Below are 26,814 nucleotides of genomic sequence, written 5' to 3' on the forward strand. Positions count from 1 at the left end.
ATAAATAGAGGCATGCTGATATCAGTATTAAAAAAACAAACAAACGAAAACAAATTAATTCATAAGAAAACATCGATTTCCATACATTTCTAGCATTTTTTTTCTTTCTTTTTGGAAATTCGTTGCAAAGTCTATAGACGAAATATCCTCAGGCGTCTGACGGGATTTAACATTTTCAAGTCGTGTTACGTTGCTCCCAAAACGATGAAGTGGAGAACGGAATGCCGTCTAAACTTGAAACCTCGCTTAGATCTCTTTTTTGGTCATTCCATCTCTTTGAGAACTTGGATACACCACTCTTCGATGTATTTAATCCCCACCCCTCTAAAAATAAATAGAAAAGAGTGACCTTGCGTGCGTGTTAAAGGTTATTGTGTCCAGGTGCTAAATGACCAAATTAAGAGTGCAATGTCGAGAACCCATTTTCAGTTCCTTATTAACTCCATGTCAATTCACGATCAAGACGCAAAACACTCTGCTTCACTATAGCAGACATAGGAAGAATGCGGCATTTAGCCCCAAGATGGCGGACGTCTCGCTACATAAGCTACGACCTCCAAATTTCACACTGACCTAACCCGGGGCCGACTGACTTCACGATGGCCCCGCCTAACCGTGGTTTTTTAGTTATCTATATAGGGCCCAACCGATACGTTCACGAGCCCAGGCGAAGGGTTGTAGGAAGTATCGTGTTGGCTGCGAAGGCACTTATTGAGCCGGTTATCTGCTATTAGAGTCCATTAAAGTTAAGTTTTACTGCTCTGTTCTGACACGCACGTCTGTCGTATGACCCGCATTGATTCCTTTGGTTATTTTACTCACTGTTACTTTACTGCAAACATTTACAATTTTGCACATAGTCGCCAAGCTCAGTTATTAAGTACAGGCGTTCGGCAACTGAGTTGTTCTTGGGGGCAGGTTATGACTGAATAAGGTATTTTTGGCACTCTTTTGACACTGAGGAGGTCATTACATTGACTTCCAGAATGGATTCCAAAATGATTTTTGGTTTCCGTTCTACAGGTTATGGAAGAAATAGAAGCTGTCTTTTTTTACATGTTTCAATGATGCTTATTTTGGTCGTCAATGGTAGCAAAAATCAACTCTGTTTTCATTCGAACGAAAAATTAAATTTTCATAACAAAAATGTTCTGGAAACTTACTTCACTAAAAAATTAACGCAATCTAGTGACATTTTTCTACTTTTAGCACAAATTTTCTTCATTCTTTTTAACTATTGCACATAATAATCATTAATGTTTTTTTTCTTCCCCACAGCGCCCACTTTTATTGAAATGAATCGCACGATGGTCGATCAAGACACAATCGCCCTTATCCTTTTGCTACTTGTAATAATGGTTTTCATTATTGCAATTACGTTCCTGACAGTTCTAGCTGTGTATCACAAAAGGTAATTGAAAATAAATTGTATCCAGTTACAGTTTGTTAGATATGATAGTTGTATTAATACTCATAATGGTGAAATGAGCAAAATTTTGTTTATTTTGTTTAAATTTTCCAAATATAAATCTAATTTAATCCTTTTTTACTTTTTTCGGTATCTAATGCATGGAAGAAATAATTTGATTCGTGCAAATTTTGCATTTTGATCGATTGCATATTTTGAGGTGTTTTGAGTCCCATCTTGACTATTTTTGGAAAGTCTCTCTCTCTCTCTCTGTGTGTGTGTGTGCGTGTGTCTGCATGTCTCCAAGAGGGTTGGAGCAATATAACATTTTCTCTGTCATGTGTGCCTGCTGCACCTCAATAACTAATGTGCGGAATCAAACAAAGTTGGTCTAACATTGACCCTAGAGGGTACAGGTTCTGTTCTATTTTGTTGGCACTAGCTTAAACGGGGGTTGAGCAATCAATTTTTTTTTTTTCATGTTAGTTGTGACTGCTATATCTCGAGAAGTTATGGACGGATTGAAACAAAAATTGATAGACCGGTGAGCAGATTCGATTTTGGCGCAAATAGCTCAAAAGTGAGTGGTGCAATCGAACGTTCTTTACTGCTCATTGCTAATGCTATATCTCGAAAAGTAATGCTACATTATGAATAAAATTTGAAGCAAATGTGAGCCTACACAAAAATAGGCGCTGATACCATTTTGGCGTTAATCGCTCCACAGGGGCTGATTTTGTCATCATTTGCTCGAATAAAACTGACTCAATTAATGCAATTTCGTCAAATACCTTTTTGTGGAATGGTCCTATACAAAGTCTTCAACGGTTCAAGTTATTTTATCTTTTCAAATCAGATATGTTTCCCTTACATTAGAACTTTAGCCTTGAAAACCAACAATTTGTTTTCTCATTGCTAAATTAATAGAGCAAAAGTATTTGCTATAATTAAAGTTAGGGCATACTTAACCTGGCAGCACTATAAAGGCTACGCAGATTCTAATCACAGCATTACGACTCTGTCACTTTAGGTTTGCCCTAACTATAATTCGTGCAGCAAACTACAAGAGGTTGATTTCAGATGTCTCGCACGTGATGCATAAAATAAAATTAAGTCAGTAGTATATCTATATCAAACGAAAAGATGAAAAGATGTTCTTACTCCTGTTGAGTTAAAATATTAAGACCTGTAACAGAATGTTGGTAAAATTATAGCATCTGATTGTCCCGTACTTGACTGGAATAGCCCATTAGTATTATATAGCATTAAATCTTGCCCAGTTTTATAATTTGAGAAAGTGTAAAATTTATAAAAGTGACATGATCTTTCGTTCAAGAACCATTCAAGTTTTAGGATTCTCTTTGAGAATTAACTTCTTAAAGTGCTTGAATAAATTTAAGAAATTATCCTCTTTTTTGTTTGATTTTTGTATTTGACAGGCGTAGAAAGAAATCAACAAATTCTTTCTCTACGCGGGATTCCGGACTTTCTGGTTCGATGACATGGTCAGTGATGTACAAAGTTCCAGAAAACGAATCTTCAGACGGTCCTCTGGTAGCAGATGGTTTCCGGACGCTCCCACTCTGCGAGAAACGTAAGTACAGTATTTTAGATAAAACTACATAATTTTTAAACAAACTTTTAAAATCGTGTTATAGTCTGACACTAATTAGATGACTTCCGATGGGCGAGGAATTAAACGATTTCATTTTTTGAAATAGGACCGAGAACAGCCTGTTTATATATTTATTTATTTATTTTTGCCAATTACGGTTTTTTTTTTTTTTTTTTTTTTTTTTTGGCGTTGTGTCTACGGTTCTGGCCATTATGTTTCACCATTTGATATAGCCACTGGGGTAGGGGGCCAATATTTTTGCACCTGTGCCTGTTTTTGCACCGTTTCCTATTTTATATATGAAGGGCACGAGGCAGAAATGTGACAAGCCACAAGGAGTGACTGTTCGATCAAACTTTTTGTTTCTCATAAATAAAATCGAAATAACCATGACAGTGGATTTTGTCATTTGTAGAAAAACATATCTGATTTCAGTACTGAAGAGTATAGAATGTATAATACTTTTGAAAAATTCTAAAAATATTCTGTATAAGCTAGAAAATGACCTACTGAAAAATTCACCTCAGGTGGCACGTCACATTCTTGCCCCGAGTCCTTCATGTGTATTTTCTCAACTTGTCGTTACACAAAATGCCTATAGAATATTGATCTGTGTAAGGTATAATTTATGTTTTAATGGGAAAAATAAGGCTCCAAAAAAGTAAAATAATTACAACTCTACGAGTTCTGTAAGTCAATAGACAGTTAATATTGCTTCCTAGACGATGAAAAAACGAGCTGATGTTTGCATCACATGACTTCCTTTTACTCCAATTTAAAGATAATAGTGACTCGGAGTGCGCAAAGAAACACTTTAAATATTTTCACCCCAAGTTTGTTGCGAACCGAAGCAACGAAAACGTTTTATACAGATAACTTTTCGCAATATTGGCAGTTTTCATGTGATTCAATGGTTAACTCTCTAAATATGGTCAAATTGAAACCAGATTTTTTTAAACGAGCTGATGTGTGCATCACATGACTTTCTTTTACTCCAATTTAATGTCATTTCCCCATTATTGGCAGTTTTAATGTGATTCAATTGTTTACTCTCTAAATATCACCAACAGTGACCAAATTGAAAGTAAATTTAAAATTTAAAAAAATCGCCAAATTTGTCGCCAAGTTGGCGACAAAATTTGGCGACCAAAAGACTGGCGATATATTGCCAAGTGTCCGACAAATTATAACACCACTTGAGTTTACATCGAAATTAACAATGATTTCCCCCCAAAATGGGGCAAAAGATCTCCTTAGGAACATCCGAATGCAACCAAAAGAGAAGGTGCACAACTAGGCCGCACTAGGAGTCTACGTATCAAATTTCTACTTTCTAGGACATACCGTTTTTGAGTTATGCGAGATACATACACACATACACACATACATACGTACATACGGACGTCACGAGAAAATTCGTGGTAATTAAATCGGGGTCGTCAAAATGGATATTTCGGGTGTCTGTAGGTTCCTAGGCATATATCCAAGTGTGGTCGCGTCGAAAAAATAACTCAACATTCATTTGGGGGTGAGAAAAATGATTATTAAGGCCGATTTTTGAGTGAAATTTTTTTCGCGAATACAATACTTCCTTTTTTGCAAAAGGAAGTAAAAAAGAAAGAACGCCAAATTCGTCGCTAAGCTGGCGATAAAACTTGACGACCAAAAGCTTGGCGATATATTGCCAAGTGTTTGCCAAATAATAGCACCGCTTGAGTTTACATTGAAATTAACAATGACTTTACCCCAAAAAGGTATAAAAGACCCCCTTTGGAACATCCAAACGCAACCAAAAGAAAAGGTGCACAACTAGACCTCACTTGGAGTCTATTTACCAAATTTCAGCTTTCTAGGACATGCCATTCTTGAGTTATGGGAGATACATACACACATACACACCTACTCACATACGCACATACATACGTACATACGGACGTCACGATAAAATTTATTGTAATTAACTCGGGGATGGTCAAAATGGATTCTTCAGCTGTCTATACGTTCTTAGACATGTATCCATGTGTGGTCGGGTTGAAAAAGAAAAAATCAATATTCATTCAGGGACGAGCAAAATGGAAATTAAGGCCTATTTTTGAGTGAAAATTTTTTTCCCGAATACAATATTTCTTTTTTTGTAAAAGGAAGGAAAAAACAATTAAAATTACAGTAATAATATTGTTTAACCACAAAAATGCTTTTGTGTTTTGTTTAAAAATGATTGAAAACGATACTATGTTTTCACTTATATTGTCTCCTTGTAACACGAGAAATCGTTAAATAGAATATTTCAAGCATAGGAATTTCTGATAAACAATGAAATATAAAGACTGCTTCTTCCTTAATTTGCATAACATTTCTTCCTTAATCAGATGTATCCTTGAAGCGGACCAAAAGTGATAGCAAAATAGCAAGAGGCATGAGAGTTGAAACATTGGAAGATTTTGTGGCAAATGCTCTCGCTACCAATCAACTTGTAGACGAATTCAAGGTAGGGAAAGCTTTTTTTCTAAATAACGAAATCCTAGTAGTCATCCCTTTTTTTTCTCAAATGCAATTAAACTGACGCATAAATTGTAGTTTAGTTCAATTATTTAAAATTTATTGAATGAATTTAGGACTTTCTAGAATGTGTTCAAATAAAATTTAAAATGTCTTGAAGATTTTTTTAAATATTTAAATATTTTCATTGAAATTAACTGGAAGTTTTTTAATGACTTGAATAAGCTCAAATAGTATATAAACCCAAAACCTTTAAATTGTTGCAAGTTTTTTGAAAGTTTTAGTTTTATTTTAAAAGTAAGAACTTTCTTTTGAAAAATGTAATTTTTTTTCAATACATGTTTTGATTTTTAAATTTAAAATTCTTTCAAAAAACTTGAGTGATTTTTAAATACTTTGTTTTGATACATAAAAAAATCCATCAAAGTTGACCATGCAAACAGTCTATTGAAGCAGATGGGTGATTCTCTAAAAACCAATAAAAATGCTGAAAAACATTATAGTACTTACTCTTCGTTAGGAACTTATTAAGAAAAAAATAGAGGGAACTCACTTTAACTATATTGCACCCTCAAAAAAGAGGATCGAATTTTCATACAGCAAGAGACTGACAAGCAGCACCAGTAGAGTTACAAAATGAATTTCTTCATGGGTTATCTAAAATGTAACTATGATAATAAAAAAATAACTGAAGCCTAAATCAAAAAGTATGGTTATTAAATGACAAAACAAAATTTCTGTAAAACCTTCCTTAACGGACACCCCCAATTTCTTCGAGTACAAGTCCCACATAAGTTTTTTCATATTATTCACTCTGAATAGTTTGCACTTCGAATAACGGACATTCATTTCAACGGAAAAAAAATCGATTGCGACAATTAAAACTTTCTTTAAGTTAGCCATACACTGTATGATAAAATTTACGAAAAGAACAGTTACCTTCTCATTATCTGCGAATTGTTTTATGGTTCAGGAAATACAAACATAAAAAACAAAAAGGGAATCAGCAATATTAATAACATATATTTTACTTTTATTTTAAAGCAACTACGAAATTTATAGCAACTTCACTAACCTATTCGAGTAACATTTAGATAAACAAATTTCTAATCAATAAATCTCTTTTGGAACAATTCGTCTGAACAACAACAAAAAAATATTAAATAGAATTATTCCACTGATACATTTTTTATTTATCGTTTGCCAAATTTAACTTTCTTTTTTTAAATCACTCTTATTTTCCAACCAATGTATTGTAAATAAATCCTTCTATTCCACGGGATGCATTACCAGTGCTTGATAAATAATGCTAGGAGAGTGATTTTTTTAGGACAGGAGTATGACATTTTCCATACAATTTGCCTGTTGCGTGAGCCCAGGATTATGATTAAGGTAACTAATGTTATTTTTCGATTCTAAACACTTAATTCAACTATTACACACTATGAGTAGAATTATATCGTAGCGATTTTTCGATGTTTTAGGGAGGTTTTTACCTTTTGAACTTTGGAAAATGATTAAAAAGTTGTAGTTTAAAATTAAAACATATATTTGTTCTTGCGCGGGAGATGTGTGAAGAACGTTAAAACCCATTTTTTCAACGGAAAAACCTGAAAAATCATGTTTTTAATGACTTATACGGTGGAAAAAAGCATTTCTAAAAACCCAGCAGCGATCAAAAGTTGTGTCTTATCACCCAATTCCTCGATTTATACTAAGCATTGAGCCACATATCAAGGAAAAAATATGTTCATATTTTTTAGTTTTCAAAATCGCGACTTGGGTCCATTCTGAGCTCTGCGGCGCTTAGGGGGTTAAGAAATTCAAAATTGTAGCACCACTACAAAATAGTCGAAGAATTTTGCCGCCTTTTGAGCTATAATAGAAGATCCTAGCGCAAAACCCGCGAGTTCGGTGGATTTTTGCCCACTATGCCACACTGTGTGACGGTCTTTCATGCAAGCTTACTTATACTTTACTTTATTTCTTTTTTTCTTTCTCAGAGATTAGTAGAAGGCCAAACCTCACCTTGGACAGCTGCACGAAAAAGCGGTAACCTGAAGAAAAATCGTTATGGAAATATCTTGCCTTGTACGTATTACTACATTTTTTGCGTTATTTATCGGTTTTTTGACAATGAATGCAGTTTTTTTATTTTATTTTTCAAGATTAATGAAAGGTGTATTAAAATGAAAGTAGCACAAAAATCGTTCTTTGAAAGATCTAGTTCGAATTTCAAAATAATACATCTCTTCATTTAGTCCTTGAAGAGAATATATGCTATAGAAATATGTAGTTAAAGGTATTAACTACATCTGGATGTATTACAGAAGGAAGTTTTTTGCTTTATTTAAGAAGGTTTCCGGAAACATGCGTCATTTAATGGCCCGATGTTTTTAAACTTCAACAAGAATACGCAACTTAATAAGCAATACGTATCTTTTTACATGAGAAAAAAACAGAAATGAAATAAAACATCCTAGACTAGTAGTGATGAACCTATGACCCGTGGATCAAACACTTGCACCAGGAATGCATTTTATATGACCTACGCATCGTTTTTTCCTACTTTATTATTATTTTTTTTTTTTGTTAATAAAACAGCTAATAGACAGGCGAAACTATTTAAAAAGTGAACTATGTCGGTAATAAAAAAAAAGCAAACGAGCTGTTGTGTGCATCACATGACTTCCTTTTACTCCAATTTAATGTCGTTTTCTCATTAGTGGCAGTTTTAATATGATTCAATAGTTTACTCTCTAAATATCACCAACAGTTGGCCATATTGAAACCAGATTTAAAAATAAAAATTTAAAATTTTTTTTTAAATCGCCTAATTTGTCGCCAAGTTGGCGACAAAACTTGGCGACCAAAAGACTAGCGATATATCGCCAAGTGTCCGCCAAACTATAACACCACTTGAGTTTACATCGAAATTAACTATGATTTCCCCCCAAAAAGGGGCAAAAGACCCCCTTTGGAGCTTTGGAATGCAACCAAACAGAAAGGTGCACAACTAGACCCCACTAGGAGTCTACGTACCAAATTTCAAGTTTCTAGGGCATTCCGTTCTTGAGTTATGCGACACACATACGCACATACATACGTACATACAGACGACACGAGAAAACTCGTTGTAATTAACTCGGGGATCGTCAAAATGGATATTTCGGGTGTCTGTACGTTCCTAGGCACATATCCAGGTGTTGTCGGGTCGAAAAAAAAAAAAAAAAACTCAACATTCATTTCGGGCTGAGCAAAATGGAAATTAAGGCCGATTTTTTGTGAAAATTCATTCGCGAATACAATACTTCATTTTTTGTAAAAGGAAGTAAAAAAGGAAAGAAAGAAAAATGTCTAATGAAAAATGTCTAAATTTAACTCAACTAAATAACTAATAATCATAATGCTTTGGGCTAAATTATGATTAAAATAAAAAAGTACAAAAAAAAAAAATCTTGTCAATTTGCATTTTTACTCTACCCCCCCCCCCCCCAAGTCGATTGATCAACTGTCAATTTCTTCTGTTTACCAATTTGAAACTCTCTACTGACCCACTGAACAGAACGTAAAAATATTGATAACAAAATATGACACACTTTCAACAAAACGTTCACCATCACTTGCCTAAACTACTGTCTGCATTAGTATTTCCTTCTCCGACAGTACACTTTTAACTGCTAAACATTGCAGTGCACAAAAAATAAGGTCATCAAATATTTAAAATAATTACTTAGGTAATAGATTTGCTAACTTGTCGAGTGTCTATGATGTATGGGGTATTTTCAATAACTTTAGAAAATTTGCAATGGATTGTTGTAAATACTTTAAGAAACTCACGAAACACTAGAGCGCTGCGGCACTGGGTCTGAAAACCAGTCTTTATAGAAGCTAGAAATATTTATAGCATATATTTAGAGAGAGACAGAGAGATGTAGATTAAGAAATAAACAACGTCAGAAAAGCACAAATTCGCAGATTACTGCAGACACGTGTTTTGGCGTTACAGGGAACGCCTTTGTCAATGCAAAAAGTACTGAGCTTATGGATGAAAAGACATCCGACAAAAGATAAGAGCAGATAAGCATACAGCTTAAATGATAAAAATAGCGGATTAGCCAAATACCAATGAGAAAATTATAAACCAGTAAGGAACCAATAGGAATGCAGGACCTCTCTCTGAGGTACATCAAGGCCGAAAGAAAGAATTCAATTGGACGAAGATTAAGCCAAAGCTTAAACAAGAAGAAAATGTCAATAACCGTGAACCGCAAGAAAGGAAAAGCAGAATGGAAGAGGAAAAAAACACCAAGAAATGAAATAAATGAAAAACAAAATTTTTTTGGAAAGGTAAAAATTTAGATAAATAGAAGAAAGGGAGGAATGTCAACCAAGACAAAAAAGTTAAAAATAAACAAAGCAAGATAGATAAAAATGAATGGAAAAAAATGGATGGGGAAAGGACAGTGTTAAAGATATGGGAGCCAGACATACGAAATATACGGAACTGCTTTAAGATCATTAATTAAGTTAGAACTGTTCCTCAAGATATGGACAGATTCCCAAAAGTCAAGATCTGATGAATCGGGGCATTTTTGGATTATCTGATAAGAGTTAAAATCGAAACAGTGATTCGAATCCCAACAATGTTGAGCAATACTAGACTTATTTAAATGTTGTTTTTTCACGTAGCTTTGATGCTCTTTCAAGCGAAATTTTAAAGCACGCCGAGTCTGTTCAATATAGGCAAGTTTACAACTACAATTAATTTCATAAATTCCACAATTAAGAGAGTGAATAGGATCTTTAAGAGAAGAGAATGAAAGTTTATTAATAGGAGAGAACACCAGCTGGAATTGGAACCGTTTTAGAATCTTAACACCCTGATAGCTTACAGATGGAAAGAATGGCAAAACAACCGAATTCTTTCTGCTGAAGGTTCGGTTAAGAACATTAGTTTGGAATTTATTTGAAAGTTTTTTATAAATGGAATCGATCAAAGTTGACGGATAGTCTCTATCAATTGCCACAGTTTTAAGATAATAAGGTTCCACTTTAAGAAGTTCCGATGAAGAACAAATATTAATTGCGCGATCACAAAAGAATTGAAAGCAGAATATTTTTCATTTGGAGGATGAGACGATAATCTATGAGGAGGTAAAGAAACAGCAAAAGGTTTGCGATTAACGGTAGTTTCAAAACCAATTTCAGTACGTGAAACAAGTATATCAAGAAATGCAATGCAATTATTCCGTTCTTTCTCACAAGAAAACTTAATATGAGGATCAATGGAGTTTAAAATAGATAAAACCTCATCTCTCTCAAACTGATTCTGGTTCATTAGAACAAAACAATCATCAACATACCGAACATGAAATTGAAACTGCAGTTTTTGGAACAGCTTAACCTCAAAATAATGCATGTAAATATCACTAAGAATGGGGCTAAGTGGGTTTCCCATAGCCAGACCATCTAACATAATATAAAATTTCCCATTAAAAACAAAGGAACATTGCTTAAGACAGGTACGAGTTAGGAAAATTAAATCCTCGATTTCCGTATTAGTGAAATGAAATTCAGAAAGTCTTCTACGAAGGCATAACAATGAATCCGGGAACGTTCGTAAATAAAGAGTTAACATCAAAAGAAGCCATAAAAAATCATTTGGAATGAATCAATGATTTTTTTTTAAAACAAAATCAACAGAATTTTTAATAGTAAATAAATTGTGATTCCTAAGAGGAGAAAACACAGAGACTAAATATTTTGCAAGTTTATACGAAGTCGTACCAATATTGGAAACAATCAGCCTGAAAGGAATACCAGCTTTATGCACCTTGGATAAAGCATAAAATCTAGCACAATTAGCAATAGATGGAACAACAGAGCGTTTAACATTTGAAGAAATAGACCGAACAGACTTATCAGCAGATGAAATAGTTTTTAACTCTTTATCACTAGGATCTTTAGAAATTTCGACATATTTACCAGAAGAAATCCAAGCATTAGTTTTCAACAATTTGGCTACCCTTGCCAGCTTTGGTAACAACCAGATCAGAATTAGAAACTAAGTCTGTAACAGAACGGCTAACAGTATTAGCAAATACCGGTTTAGAAATTTTCGAGTTACAGTCAATATTAGAAGAAGATGCCAAACCGAATCTTTTTGAGAGGAAGTTAAGTCACTAAATTTAAAAGCTTTCTCAACAGGAGCAATAAGCTTTGAAAAAGAAGGTTTAACACTCACAGCAAAATTATCATTACATTTTAGAGCCTCAATTTGAGAATTGCTTAATGGAACACTAGAAAGATTAACAACAACATTTTTATTAACAAGGGGTAAATTATCAGGAGGAATCACATGAGAAGTTTTACAGCGCATAGTTAATTTCTTTTTCAAAACATTTTGATTTTAATCAGAGGAACAAAGGGTTCTAGACCAAGAATTTCTGTCAATAATGGCAAAGTCGGAAATGGAATTTGAAACCGAAAGATGCAAATCATAAAGTTCACGTTCAATAAACGATAAATGCTTCCGAATCGAAGTTCTGAGTAAAGCCATTTTCGACCGAAAAATTACTTGATCAATTTTGACAGAACGTGGTAAACTACATTTCAAAGAGATAAACTTCGGAATAATTTTCTTGCACCTACACTCTTGAAGAAATTTTAAATGGTTCAAAAGACGAAATTTCTTAATCCGAAGATTGCAAAACTTATTGATTTGTGACATAATTAAAAGCAAAACAAAACCAAAAAAATGAGAATAAACAATGTCAAACAATAACAGAATATATAAGAAACATGAAGGGAAAAGCCACTATCAAAATACAACTAAACAAAATTCAGAAAACGAAAAACGAAGACACAACAATGCAAAAAGACGAAAAATGCAAACGTAAGGCCCGTTTAAGCCACAAATAAGATAATTAAATACCTTTGTTTAGAATAGTGGATTAAGAAATAGACAACGACAGAAAAGCACAAATTCGCCTATTACTGCAGACACGTGTTTCGGCGTTACAGGACGTTCGGCGTACAGCCTTTTTCAATGCAGAAAGTAATGAGCTTTCTGTTCGCATTCCTATTGGTTCCTTACTGGTTTATAATTTTCTCATTGGTGTTTGGCTAACCCGCTATTTTTATCTTTTAAGCTTTATGCTTATCTGCTCTTGACTTTTGTCGGATGTCTTTTCATCCATAAGCTCATTCTTTTTGCATTGAAAAACGCGTTCCCTGTAACGCCGAAACACGTGTCTTCAGTAATCTGCGAATTTGTGCTTTTTCTGACGTTGTTTATTTCTTAATCTACTGTTCTGCACAGAGGTATTTATTTATCTTAGAGAGAGATGTACCCACTTCTAAATAGTATAATGACATTTTTTTCTTCTCCGTTTCTTAAACGTTGAAGAAAATTTTTATTCAGGTTATGATTATGTTAAATTAATAACGGAATCAGTTTAGTTCAAATTTCTTGAAACTTGATTATCTCGAAACAATCCATTTAAGGGACATTCTCCAGAAAACGTAATTTTTGAACGCAAATATTTTTCAATTTCGAAACCTTTTGTTTTCCTTTTTTTTCATTCTTACATGAAAGTATTACCTACTAGAAGTAGCCATAAACAATGGCCCAGCTAAGTTCCAATTATTTTACTCATAAATAAAATAAAAAAATGCATTGTTCACGGAAATTTAAAAAAAGAAAAAACTTTTAATGTTTAAATATTGAGGCCAATTTAATGTTAAAGTAGTAATTTTGTAAATTGTGCAAACAATCAGCTATTTTAATGAGTAGTCGGAATATAATAATAAGCTTTCTTAATTAAAGTACAGCTTAATTAGAAGTTTCAAATGTATGTTAAAAATAGATTTTAGCAAATTTGAGGATATACTGGCAATTTATAATTTGGGTAGAATGCCTATTGTTGATGCGTTTCTCCTCCATCATTTTTTATCACCTTAATAATAATGACATTGATAGGGTCGGTCACGGAGGTGCAGAATTTTCCATTAATAGAAGCCTAATAGATATATTTTTCGTGGATTTTTTTTCCCTTCGTTGCTACAATCTGCGCATGTTAAGCATATGAAAACATGTTCATTTCTTTTTTTACATTAATTTACGTCCTTGAAATTCAAGTTCACGGAGGTGAGAAGTTGGAATAACCACACTAAGTTTTTAAAGCAAAATCTATCTTGTTTCTTAACAAAAATCTCACAGCTTCAACTATGGCTAAAAAATAAACAAGGGGGCTCCCTTGTATCATGGAAAATAAAATTTGACGTCATTACTGGCACGTGTTAATGAGGAATGGCATTTTTTGTTTAGGTAACGGAAGTGAGAATTTATTGTGTGACATGACTCCTTGTCCTATTCAAACGAACTAAAACACAATATTAAAAAATTAAATATACTTAAACAATTAGTATTTGAGACACTTGTGAAATTAATAAGAAATAAATAAGTATACACTTTGAATTAAACAAGTTATTAAGCAGCATAAACAGTCACGTGTGACATGCCACGGAGGTGAGAATTCACATGTTGTGAACCAAAAATATATTAAAATAAAAAAAATTTTGTGAGCGCAAGCAATAGTTATAACAAAATATTTTTTCTGTTTTTTTTTTCTTTTCTTTTTGCGTTATTTCTTTTATTTTTTTTAAATTTTCGTCTATTATTTCAGATGATCGTTGTCGAGTGGTCTTACAATCAGGCAAAAATGAGTCCGACTACATAAATGCCAGTTATGTGGATGTGAGTACAGTTTTTCATACGTTTTTTCTTCTTTTTAAAGTATCAAATCTCACATTTAAAAAAAGAAAAAAACACAATCATTTTTTCCTTTTTATATAGCAGGATATGTAAAATACTCTGATAGAGTATTTTGCAGTTCCTGCTATATAATTATTACTCCTGCTGTATTAAATAGAGAGAGAGAGCGAGCGTGCGGCTATTACTCTTTTTTAAGCTAAAAATTTATTTACACGCTTTCCATGGATCAACTTATACTCAAACATATAATAAGAATAATAAAAACTATCTATATAGTTATAACTTGACATTCATATCACTGCAGTTGCATTCAGTGAACTGTTTCGTCCATTTTAACTGTTAGCGGTTTGTCATTTCGCCGGGTCTAACGTTTATACTCTTAAAACTTGAAACAATTAAGATAACATATTATTTTTTTCAATTACTTATTTATCACTTTACTTCACTTCGCTGTTCGAGCCAAGTAATTTCATATTCATATGCGAAATGCCGACAGCTCGGTTATGACATCCAGAGACGTAGTTTTGTCCCTGTTATGGGTTTACTAGTCTGGACTACTCAATAACCGAGATGTAAGCAGGTGTTCTCTCATTAAAGCTGAGATTAGCAACAAACTGATAGCTAAAGCAAATTAATTCAGTATATCAGCGAATTTTCACAAGGAATGGTGTGGCTCAGCTCGAAAATGAAGGTAAATTGAGTATGAACTTTAGAAAAAAGACTGCAACATTAGATTATATTTAATCATTTTGTGTAATCATTCGTATTCTTTTCACTATATTTTCACTTCACGCTCAAATTCACTCCCGATATCTAGTGTATTAAGAAAGAAATAATTGACGAAGTAAACAAAGAAGTTAGTTACAACTAAACCAGGTAAAGACATGTTGCTGCTAAAGAAGGTTGCTGTTACTGGGTCAATATTCGCCACTTTCATGAATTACTCATTTGATTACTTAAAATACACCACCAGCCCAGTTCTTCCATCCGAGGACTGCAGTTTCGTGCTTTTTAGCACTCATCAGCCCAGAATAGGAATCACATGAGCTGGAGGCGAAACACCTCTTATGAACTTAGCCCTGGCTTAGGGCGATAACTTACTACAAAATACAATGCTTTGCCATCAATTTTTGAGCTGAACCGCACCATTGCTGCGGTCACTCATCTGGTATGCTAATTCTACATTAGCTACCAGTTTGTTTGGCTCTCTTGGCCCCCTTAAGAGGTTTTTCGCCTCCAGCTCAAGTGATTCCTATTCCGGGCTGATGAGTGCTAAAAAGCAAGAAACTGCAGTCCTCGGATGGAATAACTGAGCTGGTGGTGAATTTTAAGTATTTCTGCCTTAGCCCTGGCTTAGGGCGGTAACTTACTACAAAATACTCATTTGATTGACGATTCTGCCATGATCGGTGCGGATTGGCGCTGTTTTCCACATCCCAGCGACAAGCAGACAACGATATCGTCCAGCTTTGGTTACTTCCCTTACATCTTCTCGCTGAATGCACTGATAGTGATTTCAGACAGCGCCGTTTCATGAAAGTGAGCCCCATGCGTCCATGATTAGAACTTAATCTAGCACATTCCTTTGTCTTTTGTTTTTTCACGTTGCCTATAGGTTCTTAACTACATTGTGCGAATGAAATAGAATGGCAGGTAGGCACGTATTCAGAAAATTTTTATTATTATTTTTTTTTCATTTTAATTTTTATTTTTAACTAAAATTGCAAAGTCGTATGAACAATTTTAATTACATTTCAGAAAAAAATGCTTTCGGAACTTTTAACAAGTAGTACTTGTTTTTTAGGGTTACAGAAGACCACGGGAGTACATTGTTACACAAGGTAAAGTTTAGTTTTTACTAAATAGCATGCATTAATATTTTATGTGCTTTTGTAGAACTGAAAAACAACATGTTTTTAAAATGTAATCAGCATGCTATAAAACTATTCAAACAAAATATTCATTACTTGAATTAAAATGACGTAATATAACAATAATGTACAACTCAAATTGCATACATTTGTGTCAGAATTATTGGGAACTTGTTTCTTGTGTCCAGTAGAACGTCGAAAGTGCAAACGTCCTAAATCTGAACTCTCTCTTATGAAGTTTTAAGAAACATTTCCTTGTTTTAAGTATTAAAATGTAAGTTCAATTTTGCTAAATTCTGTTAAAAAATGTAATTATAAGTATCGTAGCGTTATGTGTCGTATTGTATGACAAGCATATTGTACTTTTGTCCTTTACGGTATTTTTTTTTCCTCAGTAATTTTCGAAGATCCGAACTATTTATGGTCCCAACTAGTTTGAATTTTTGATGCTCTACTCACTGTATGTAAAAAGAGGGTTGTATAAAGGCAAATTGCTCTCAAAATTGCCTGTTAGAGAACTTGCAAACTGTAGTAAAAAAACTGGTTCTTTAATATTTTGTAACGCGTGCACTATGAAAAAAATGTGTTAAGGTTACCAGTATTAATGCGTGTAACGTTACAAGGAACTATCATTGTTTTAAAAACTCAAATTGTTGGAGGAACATTACACTATGGGCTCAGTAGAATTCAAAGCACATGCGTAAAAATCAGAATCGGCTCAGAGCAAATGAACTCTTATCAGCGAAAGGAAACCCGGTCTTTGGTGGCCGAGCGGTAAAAGCTCTTGCTGCTTTGCGGTTTGTCTGTGAGATTAGCGCGTTGTAGGTTTGGACACCACTCATGGTATTTCATCTCTCAGTGCAATAAAAATGACTTATTTGTGTGTTAAAATAAATAAATAATTGGTGTATATTGGTTGGGGGTGAAAAAGCATAAACTTGATAAATATTGAATAAACGAATAATTAAAAACAATAGGTGTAAAGAAGGAGTTTCTAGGATCATAAAATAAAATTATACTGTTCAAAAGAAATTTCAATCAATGCAACCTACTAATTTATTTTTGTGCTTTAAATTTAAAACGTATTGAAAGAATTTTTTTCTTGATCATTTAATATATCTGACAAATTTAAACCATCGAATAGTTAACTTAAATATTTTAGTCTACTTAAAACTGAAAATGAGTACCTGTTTAAGAAAGTCTGATGAAACCTTAATTCTTGCCAATGTGTAACCTTTCGAGCAATTTCTCTGTAAGTATACAGAAAATTCTGGTGTAACCTTACGCAGAAATTAGTGAGACGTTACGCTATAGTTACACTTGTGTGCAAAGATTAAGGACGATACGGTTTTTTCAATATAACTTTGTACAAAAGCTTTCCAAATAAACACATTTAATACCGTAAGATCCCCAATACGTAAGGGTACGTGTACTAAAAGAGAAATCAGAGGGATAAAAAGAAGCTTTTTCGAAAAAGTAGCATGGAGCGCAATACGACTGAAGGCCGAAACATCCCTGTGATGGTTGTCCAGCAAGAAACATCCGGTCTTTAGTAGGGGATATGACAGTGGCGTAGCTAGACCCGACTTTCGGGGGGGGGGTTACTTCTTATATATATATATATATATATATATATATATATATATATATATATATATATATATATATATATATATATATATATATATATATATATAATCGCTTGGAATTTTTTCCTTTTCTTCTTTTTTTTTTCTTTCTCTTCTCTCTTCTTTCTCTCTTTTTTTTTTTTTTTTTGAGACTAAGTTTTCGGGGGGGGGGGGGTTTGTCCCCAAACCCCCCCCCCTTAGCTACGCCCCTGGGATATGATCTCCCCCGACTGCTAGGCAGGTTTCACAGCGTCTGCCCATGCTGAGAATGAGGGTGTCAATGAGTTGTTGAGGCATTGCTGCCCATTCGTCTTGCAGCACCAATCGAAGCTCCCGAATCGTTACTGGTGGTAAGGTACGAGCTGCCAAGCGTCTGCCTAGAAAATCCCATACTTGCTCGATGGGATTGAGATCCGGAGATCGTGCCGGCCAATCCATACGTTCAATATCCTCACTCTCTAAGAGCTGTTCGGCAGCTACTGTGCGATGACATGGTGCATTGTTGTCCATGAAAAGGAACTGCGGACTCATAGCGCCTCTAAAAAGACGCACATATGGAAGAAGAATCTCGTTTCAATAACGAGTCCCGTTGACTGAACCTGCGTCGAAGATGTGAAGGTCTGTACGACTACCAAGCATGATGCCTCCCCAAGCGAGAACACCGCGACCTCAATACCTGTCCCTTTCAATGATGTTCGAGGGATGATTGCGGCTTCCCCGCTCTCTCCAGATGAGTATGCGATGAGAATCGCTACTCAGACTGAATCTGCTCTCATCTGTAAAGAGTACTCGTACCCATTCATTGTCTCTCCAATTCCGGTGTTCCCGGCACCACAGAGAACGCCTTCTCCGATGAGCAGGCGTTAGAGGTACACACCGTATAGGGCGTCGTGCAAACAGACCACCACCGTGCAGTCTTCTGGCCACGGTAAAACGCGATATCGGTCGTCCAGTCGCCTGTGTCGTGTGTCTAGCGATTTCTCCCGCTGTATCCCGCCTGTTTCTTCTGGCCTGTAAGACAATATACCGGTCATCTGCGGGTGTGGTTCCTCGTGGACGACCACTACTGAACCCCCGGATAGCTGTTCCTGTAGTTTGAAATTGTCTCCAAAGTCGTGAAACGATGCTGTGAGCAATTCCGAGCTCTGCAGCCACACTTGTCACACTGCGGCCTTCCTCCAGCTTCCCAATGATTCGTTCTCGGGTAAAATCATCCAGATGTCGTCTAACAGATTGATTATTCGCCATTTCTCGCTGAGGCAGCAACTCGGCGTGATTTTAACTGCTATACGGCGTGCAATCTCTTTGCCGGGAATACTGATCTTACACCGTCAACATGCTTTCTACTACTCACACTCCCCCATTACGTCTGCCTGCATATCTGCGCATGTGCTACCGTACATCACCTTACTTAATCTCCTGATTGGTCTTTCTGTCCACTCTGCCTCTTCGTTCAGCTGATATGCTAATTTTTCGACTTCGTCCTTAATTTTTGCACACCAGTGTACATTACCATGGTGTAACCTGCCACAAGCGATGTGTAACTTTACTCCAGTTATATCAGTTAAGTTACCCAAGAGCAGTACGCTGAAAAAGATTGAGAAACGTTCCTGGGAAATAATGGGCAGCTGATGTGCCCAATTTCTGCCAGTAACATATCTTGCAAAATCCAGAAACGTTTTTCGCTGAAATTCAGTAACCTTCCTGACATTACCCTGGAAGCCTCCTGAAAAATTCAGAACAATTCCCGTTAAAAGCCAGTCTTGTCTCTGGAAAATTCGAGTAAACTTAGGAAGGTATAAAAAAATGATAATAATGGAATGGAATAGCTAATAAAATGGAATAGCTCGGGATCTTCCTGATTTATCAAGGAAGTTCCAAGAGCATTATTGCAAACATGGCCAAAGCTAAGCCAGAATTGCTGGTAAGTAACGAGAATTTTACTCGTCTGCAATTCTTGAAAAACAACGTAGTTCCAGGGCCGGATTAGCCATAGAGCAGAAGTAGCAAATGCTACGGGTCCCTCGCTTCTGGGGGCCCCGCGCCATGAGAAAAAATTCCTGAAAAAAAAGCTACTTTCCGTACTTTAACCCGTTCAAATTTCTCTCTATCTTTCTCTTCTCTCTCGATTTAGCTTTTCTAAATGCTCAGATAAAATAAAAATCTTATATTTTCGATAGATTGCTTTCCAGAAATTTCTCCCAATTGAAGTCTTAAAAACGCAATTTTAGTTGATCTTTCTTAGTGGAAGGAGAAAAAGCTCTGTTGGGTCTGAAAAGTTTCAAAAATGACCTAAAAATTACAATTTTTGGCAAAGTTTGGAGAACGGAGAATTGGGTTTTCTCTGGATTTTTTTTTCTTTTTTTAAAATGAAGTCAATTTTAAGCTACCTTAGGAAATTTAAGAGAGTTAGGGTCCTAAAACTTTCAGCTAATTCAAGCCTAAAAAAAGGAAGTTTTGGTTGTTTCATAATAATAGAGGAAAGGGGAAGGGGTTCTTTCCTGAAATTGTGCTCAAAACTGTAGTCAATTTCAGGATATCTTTGGGAGGAAAGGGTTTGAGGGATCGACCCATGGTTTATTTGAAAACAAAATTTCAAGCTATGTGAGAAGATTAGAGAAAGGGATGAGGGTCTGAACTCCCCCAGAAACAATTCTGACTTCAAGTTTCAGACCGTGGTTTTAGATTATCACTGGAGACGTTATCGGGGGGGGGGGGGGGGGGGGGTTTGCTTCGCAGAATGTTAGAAACTAAAATCTTCAAGACGCAGGCTATCTTTAGTTCTAATTTTAGGTAAAGATTGATGCTTTGGAGCCTTTTCCCCCGAATGTTGAGAAGCTAGGGAAGTAGGTGGGTATTCTCCTTTGGAATTTTTTTGAAATTTTGAAATCGAGATGGTTTAAGGGCTTTCTCCGGAATTTTTCGGATTTTAGGTTCTAAAAACTCAAATTTAAGCAGGAGAAAAAGGATGCTGAAATTCTTAAAGCACAAGTCCTAAAACCACATTTTAAGGCTTTCTTTGGTGATGTTAGATAAGAGAGGGGAAAAGGTTACCATCTAGAAATTGTTTAAAAGTGGCTTTCTTCTTAAAGCGTTCGAAATTGGAGTCCTAAAAATTTAATTATTAGTCCTTTTAAACTCTCTTTGGTTACTCAACTTCATTTCAATTTATCACCCTCAAAATTTTCCGCCTGTCACACGACCCCGTAGATCCGGCACCAAACAACAATGAGCAAAATTAAGAGATCATGATAGAAGAAAAAAAAAGATTCTGAGACTTCACACTTATGTAGAGCGAAATAAATGAATTGTAAAGAGAACATTATTTTTTGATGAACTAAAATAATTATGTGTAGAAGAAAGACTTTAAATATCGTTTCTAATTTTTTCCTCTTAGTGGGAGGGAACTAAAAAGCTGCCACCCATGCCCGAACCTTTTCTTTTGCATTACCAAAGGTAGCCGAAAACTTTTTTATTCGAACTTGAAATTCAGATAATTTCAAGAAGAAAATTGTTTAGCATAATCGAAAACCCGCTAAAACTGCTTTCCGGAACTTTAGTTTCGAAAAATTTCCATGGGTGTAATACCGAGCCCGATCCCGTCCTATAACGTCGTCTAATAAGGTGGCCTGCAAATGCGCGTTTTAGCCTATAATTTCTAAAAATTAAAATGGGTGTGTACCTCTCCCCCTCCAACATTGTTAACAGTATTCTAAAATGCACTTTTAAGACTTTAACTTCGAAAATTTTCCGGGTTGCATCGGAGAGTGCCTTAACCCCATCCCATACCGAAACGTAACCGCCGATGCCATACTATCTATCACGTTTTCACAACTTCACTTTCGAGAAATTTCCAGAAAATGGCTTTCACGAATTCCGCCCCAAAATCACCAAAGAACGTAAAAAAATACCATTTCAGAGTATATAATTTCGAGAATTTTTGCTTAAAATTGTGTTTTTAGATTAATAACAAATAATGAATTCAAAAATTTTTCCAATATGACCTCCTTGAACACCACTTTTTCTTCTCTCTGCAACATCATTAAGGATAATCTAGTTTTATTTAAGACTTCAATTTTAAAAAACTGCCTGGAGAGTCGCTGTGAACCCAAATTTTTTACTTTGATCGCGTTCTTTGGCTTCAGTTTCTCCAAATAATTGCCTCCGAATCTTCTCTTCCAAATATGATCAGGGGTTGTTAGAATTGAATTTTTAGAATTGATATATCGAAAATTTTCTGGGGGTAAGCCCCCGGACCCCCTCCCTGTATATTGTCCAAAAATTGCGTTTTTGAAATTAAAAGTTAAAAACGTGTAGTAACGGGAAGACGAGAGACAATAGAAGGGGATACCATCGTAAAGCTCTAAAACTGTATCCACATGTATGTATTCATGTACATTATAAGTACACCTCCCGTCTCCATGAAGAAGTGCTATATTGTTCACTATATCATTCGAAAACGAAGGGCCCCTTGGATGCATTTGCTACGGGTCCCGTGCTGGCTTGATCCGGCCCTGCGTAGTTCATCCTTATTCGCTACCTTTGGGAGCTTAATTAGCATGGACGGGCCGTAACTTAACTGAACCGATACACTACATAAATACGCTCAGTTAATCTTTAAACTGGGAGCTAAAAATATTTTTTACAACAATGAAAAGTCTGCAGGAAATTTTTTGACGAAGATACTTGATTTTTCCAGGAAGTGGGTAAAAACCATTAAAATCCCGAAACGTAACACGGAAATACGCAGTAATGTTTCGGAATTTTTTTACAGTGTATTGGTAGCTAAGCTGTTACCGAATTTATAGAGTAAGGTTACAAAAATTTTTTTTACAGTGTGTAGCAAAGTTTTATAGCAAATATTTACTTCATGGTTAATTTCCGCGAGCTCTATTAAACACAATGAATAGCATCAATTTGAAAATAAATAATGTAAACAGCAATTTCAATTGACTAATTCTTTAGCCTTGAAATTGTTGTTAAAGCCATAATAATATTACTTAAAATATATATATTTGCATTTCACCACAGTAATAGAAATAAGACTCAAATGCATTAACCTTGCAGTGAATGCATTCAACTTTAATTTATTGTCAACAATGATTGAATTACAATTGCTTTGCGAAAGTCCTCTTTCCTGTTAGCAAATGTACAAAACTTCCAATGCTTAAAAAATCAATTCTATGTTATACTAAATGAAATAATTCGGTTCTAGCCTTTTTCCTGAAACTTCCTACCTTTCTGAGTAAAGCCTTACGAGGAAACCTTTTACGACAGTATTAAAATGAGGAAGTCCAAATAAATGGCAAACAAAAGAGCATAGTAAAACACGTTTTTGGATGCATAAATTGTTTGTCCTGGTGCCCCGTTTTCTGAATACAAGGTCTTAAATTCTGTCGAAATTTCAAGAGAAGTCTCCAAATTCCGCGAACTTCGGAAGTAAATGGATGACACCTTTCACACGCTTTGCAGATGAATGTCCTGCCACTGGCAGACAGTGAAATCGCGTGTACCTTCAATTTCTCGCCAAGTTTTTAAATTTGGCGCTTTTCTTAAAACTTCGACAGCCTTACAGGACAGAATAACACGGGGAAGAGGGAAAATAATTTTTGGGTCAAAAAATGACTCAATATATTCTTTCCATTGCTAGCTATTTTATAACTTTTATTTTTCATTATTACACGATTCGCGTTGTTCCCTGTTTAGCACCATTAATGGAAGTTATAACGCATGGGAAGGAAGTTCTGCATCTAAATATAATTATAAATATTCAGTACGTACCCTCACCTTCACATGGAAAATCTTGACTAATAATAAAGCTGAATGTCTGGGTCTCTGTCTGCATGTCTGTGACGCGCATAGCGCCTAGACCGTTCTGCCGATTTTCATGAAATTTATCACAGAATTAGTTTATAGCACAGGGGTGTGCACCTTGAAGGGATTTTTCGAAAATTTGATTTTGTTTTAGCAAATTATTATAACGTGGGTGAGCAAATGAACATAGCAAATTGGCGAGAAATTCATCATCTATCATTTGTAAATATACAGGCTAATCAAATGACTTCTTAATTTTCTACTAAGGGCAAAGCCGTCCGGGTACCGCTTGTTTGAAATAAAGGGCCTGTGTTTTTTTGTTGTTGATATTTTTGTGCTTTTCTATAGAAGAAAATCTTATCAACGCTTGAAACATTGCTTTTGTACTGCAGTGTGCGGAAGAAACCACTTTGGTGCCAACTATAACGAATTCTGCTCTCTCTCGTAGCGGTAGGTTTTTCTCACTCCGGAGATGGAGCACGAGTTTTCTGAATCAAAGATTTGTTGCTTTAAATCAGGAGTTCGACTAAAATACAAGACCCTAATAATGCAACTACAATCATAGCATACGAAGGAAATCAAAGGGGTTTTTTCTAACTTAGTGGAAAATAAATAATTTCTCAGCGAAAATATTTCTATGAATCGTAGTTCTTATAAATATCAAATAAATATATTTATTGAAAATTTCTTGGGCGAATATGGGAAAACTGATATTTATTCAAGTGCTCTCCTATATTTATGCTCTCCTACTTCAGGACCTTTGGACAATACAATCGATGACTTCTGGCGGATGGTGTGGCAAGAAAACTCACCTGTAATTGTTATGGTTACGGATCTCGTAGAAAATGGAAAGGTATCAAGTTTCTTATAATTTTATAATACGCGAATTGATTGTTTTGTTTAGAAATTGATTAGTGATTTACTTTTAGGCTAATTTTTCTCTATCCCGGTTGGTCAAGAAGAGATTTAGCCTTTTAAAATGGGTGTTGGAGTTTAGTTCTTCGTTGAATAGCTGTTTCGTTGTCATTGGTTTGGTTTGTGCCGTGTCTATAGTTGGGGCTAAGGCCCCTATATATACGAGTCGACGCATCAGCTTAAGATCAGCCTTTTTGGATCGGAGCACGTTTTGAGTGGTTGTCTTTTCTGGCGAGTTATCGCGCTGGTGATTGTTCACTGTAAGCAATTATTAGCGTACATGAATTGTTTATAAAATAAAATATTATTTTCTGCCAATTTGGCAAAATCTGAAACTTTGCTGTGGTAACCCAAGCAGTGCAACAATGAAAAATCCGATCCAAAATGGCTAATCGTAAGCTGATGTGTCGGCCTATCTATATAGTAGCTCTAGTTGGGGCAAGCCTAACTAGGCAGCGAGGCAGCATTGTGAAGTCTACGCAGATCCTAATCGCAGTATTAAGACTCTGTCTGGTTAGGTTTGCCCCAACTAGAGTGTTGACTAGGAATTACTATTGCCTAGTTTCCATTGCCTGTTAAAAAACTATTTCATTTTAATCCATCCTTAATTAAGAAAGAAGCTCTGTAATATTTACGAGAAAATATCACACAGTTGTCATATTGTTGTGCTTTCACATTAAGAACAAGCAGAAGTTATGAAATTTTCAATAGAAACGTATTTCTTATTTTTGCGAGTCGTAATTTTCACGAAAATGAAGGTGATGGTGATTTTGCAAATTTCATCAGAACACAAATGAAAGTTCAAGAAAAAATATTTCTCGAAACTTAAATTTTTGCGAAATCGGCGAATTTGCGAAAATTGCGAAACTTCCCACTCGCATACGGCTTTTGATTTCTGTAAAAGTTGTTTCCGTGCTAGTGTAATGTTAGTGCAGTGAAAGCAGCCTCTCGTCCCTTCTACACACTCTATCTTTTTTGGTCCGCGGTAAGTGCTTCTGAAAAAAAAAAATTCTCGTACCGTTGATGTTTTTTTTTTTTTTCTTTCTTTTCTTTACTTTACTTCCTTTCCCTTTTTGATATTTTTTGCAAAAAAAAAAAGAGAATTTGATTTGCTTACTGCTTAAAACATGTGATATATATATATATATACACACACACACACACACACACACACACACACACACACACACACACACACACACACACATATATATATATATATATATATATATATATATATATATATATATATATATATATATATATATATATATATATATATATATATATATATATATATATATATATATATATATATATATATATGAAAATAAAAAGTGAACATTTTCCACTTTTTTTTAAGGTCTCTAATTTACTACCAAAAGTAAAAAATACTGTTTCAACGCAAGTTTTATAATAAAATAGAATGTTCTTTCTTTACTTACTGTAATTTTCAAAACAAATTTCCGATTTGCTCATTTTGAAAACAGTCAGTCATCTTAACCATTTCACTTTGCCCCACATTCCCCTACATCATGCCATGGAAATAGGATAACAGGAGGGAACATGTGTATCTACTCCCATTGTCGCGATTGAAGTAACTGTGAGAGAGTGGCGGCCATGTTGAGGGGTGAGAAAGGGGAAAAAAGACTCTTATTACTCCGGCGAAGAGTTCGCGTGTTTCCTCGCTCAAATTGATAATGAAAGTATTTTTTGCCTACCTAAGAAATAAAAAAATAATGCACAACACATTTATATTTTAAGCTTTAAATTTCCAAAGAATAAACTAATTGCATAATTAATGTCTTTAGCTAATTAAAATTAATTTAGTGACAAATAAATGATCAACTGGGTTTAAAATACTATTTTTATTAATAAAACACAATGACTTTATCATAGATAAGAATATACAGAATTATCAAAACTTTGCAGTCTATGGCCAGGTTATAAAATTAGAATACGGAATAATGAAAGCAGGCAGATAGAAATCAACAAAGATAAATAAAAGAATAACATCGATAAAAAACTAATTTTGATAAAGTTGCCAGAATGAGGATAAAACTAAAATAAACTGCAACAAAAGTTATATAGTTTTTTAAAAAGGAATCTCATGTAAATAAATGTTAAATAGCATAATATTCTAAATAACTTCTTGAAAATCTACCTAACCAGTGCTTTGAATTTCGATGATTCATTCATTCATTCTTTATTTATTTATTTATTTAGAGATGCACGGAATACTTGGTTGGTATTCGGTACACTGCATATCGGCAGACAAACCGAAT

General features: G+C 34.8%; 1 protein-coding gene across 1 annotated transcript in view; it reads left to right on the top strand.

Moving 5' to 3' along the window:
- The window catches only part of LOC129220064 (receptor-type tyrosine-protein phosphatase T-like), a 108,517-nt gene that overhangs the window by 62,273 nt on the left and 19,430 nt on the right, over window positions 1–26,814 (top strand). The window contains exons 29-35 of the mRNA XM_054854403.1: window positions 1,279–1,411; window positions 2,848–3,002; window positions 5,393–5,511; window positions 7,526–7,613; window positions 14,213–14,283; window positions 16,106–16,142; window positions 24,370–24,467. Of these exons, the coding sequence (XP_054710378.1) occupies window positions 1,279–1,411; window positions 2,848–3,002; window positions 5,393–5,511; window positions 7,526–7,613; window positions 14,213–14,283; window positions 16,106–16,142; window positions 24,370–24,467 (701 nt within the window). The remainder of the gene's footprint in view (window positions 1–1,278; window positions 1,412–2,847; window positions 3,003–5,392; window positions 5,512–7,525; window positions 7,614–14,212; window positions 14,284–16,105; window positions 16,143–24,369; window positions 24,468–26,814) is intronic.

This window comes from Uloborus diversus, chromosome 4, assembly GCF_026930045.1.
Source record: "Uloborus diversus isolate 005 chromosome 4, Udiv.v.3.1, whole genome shotgun sequence".
Taxonomy (NCBI): Eukaryota; Metazoa; Arthropoda; class Arachnida; order Araneae; family Uloboridae; genus Uloborus; species Uloborus diversus.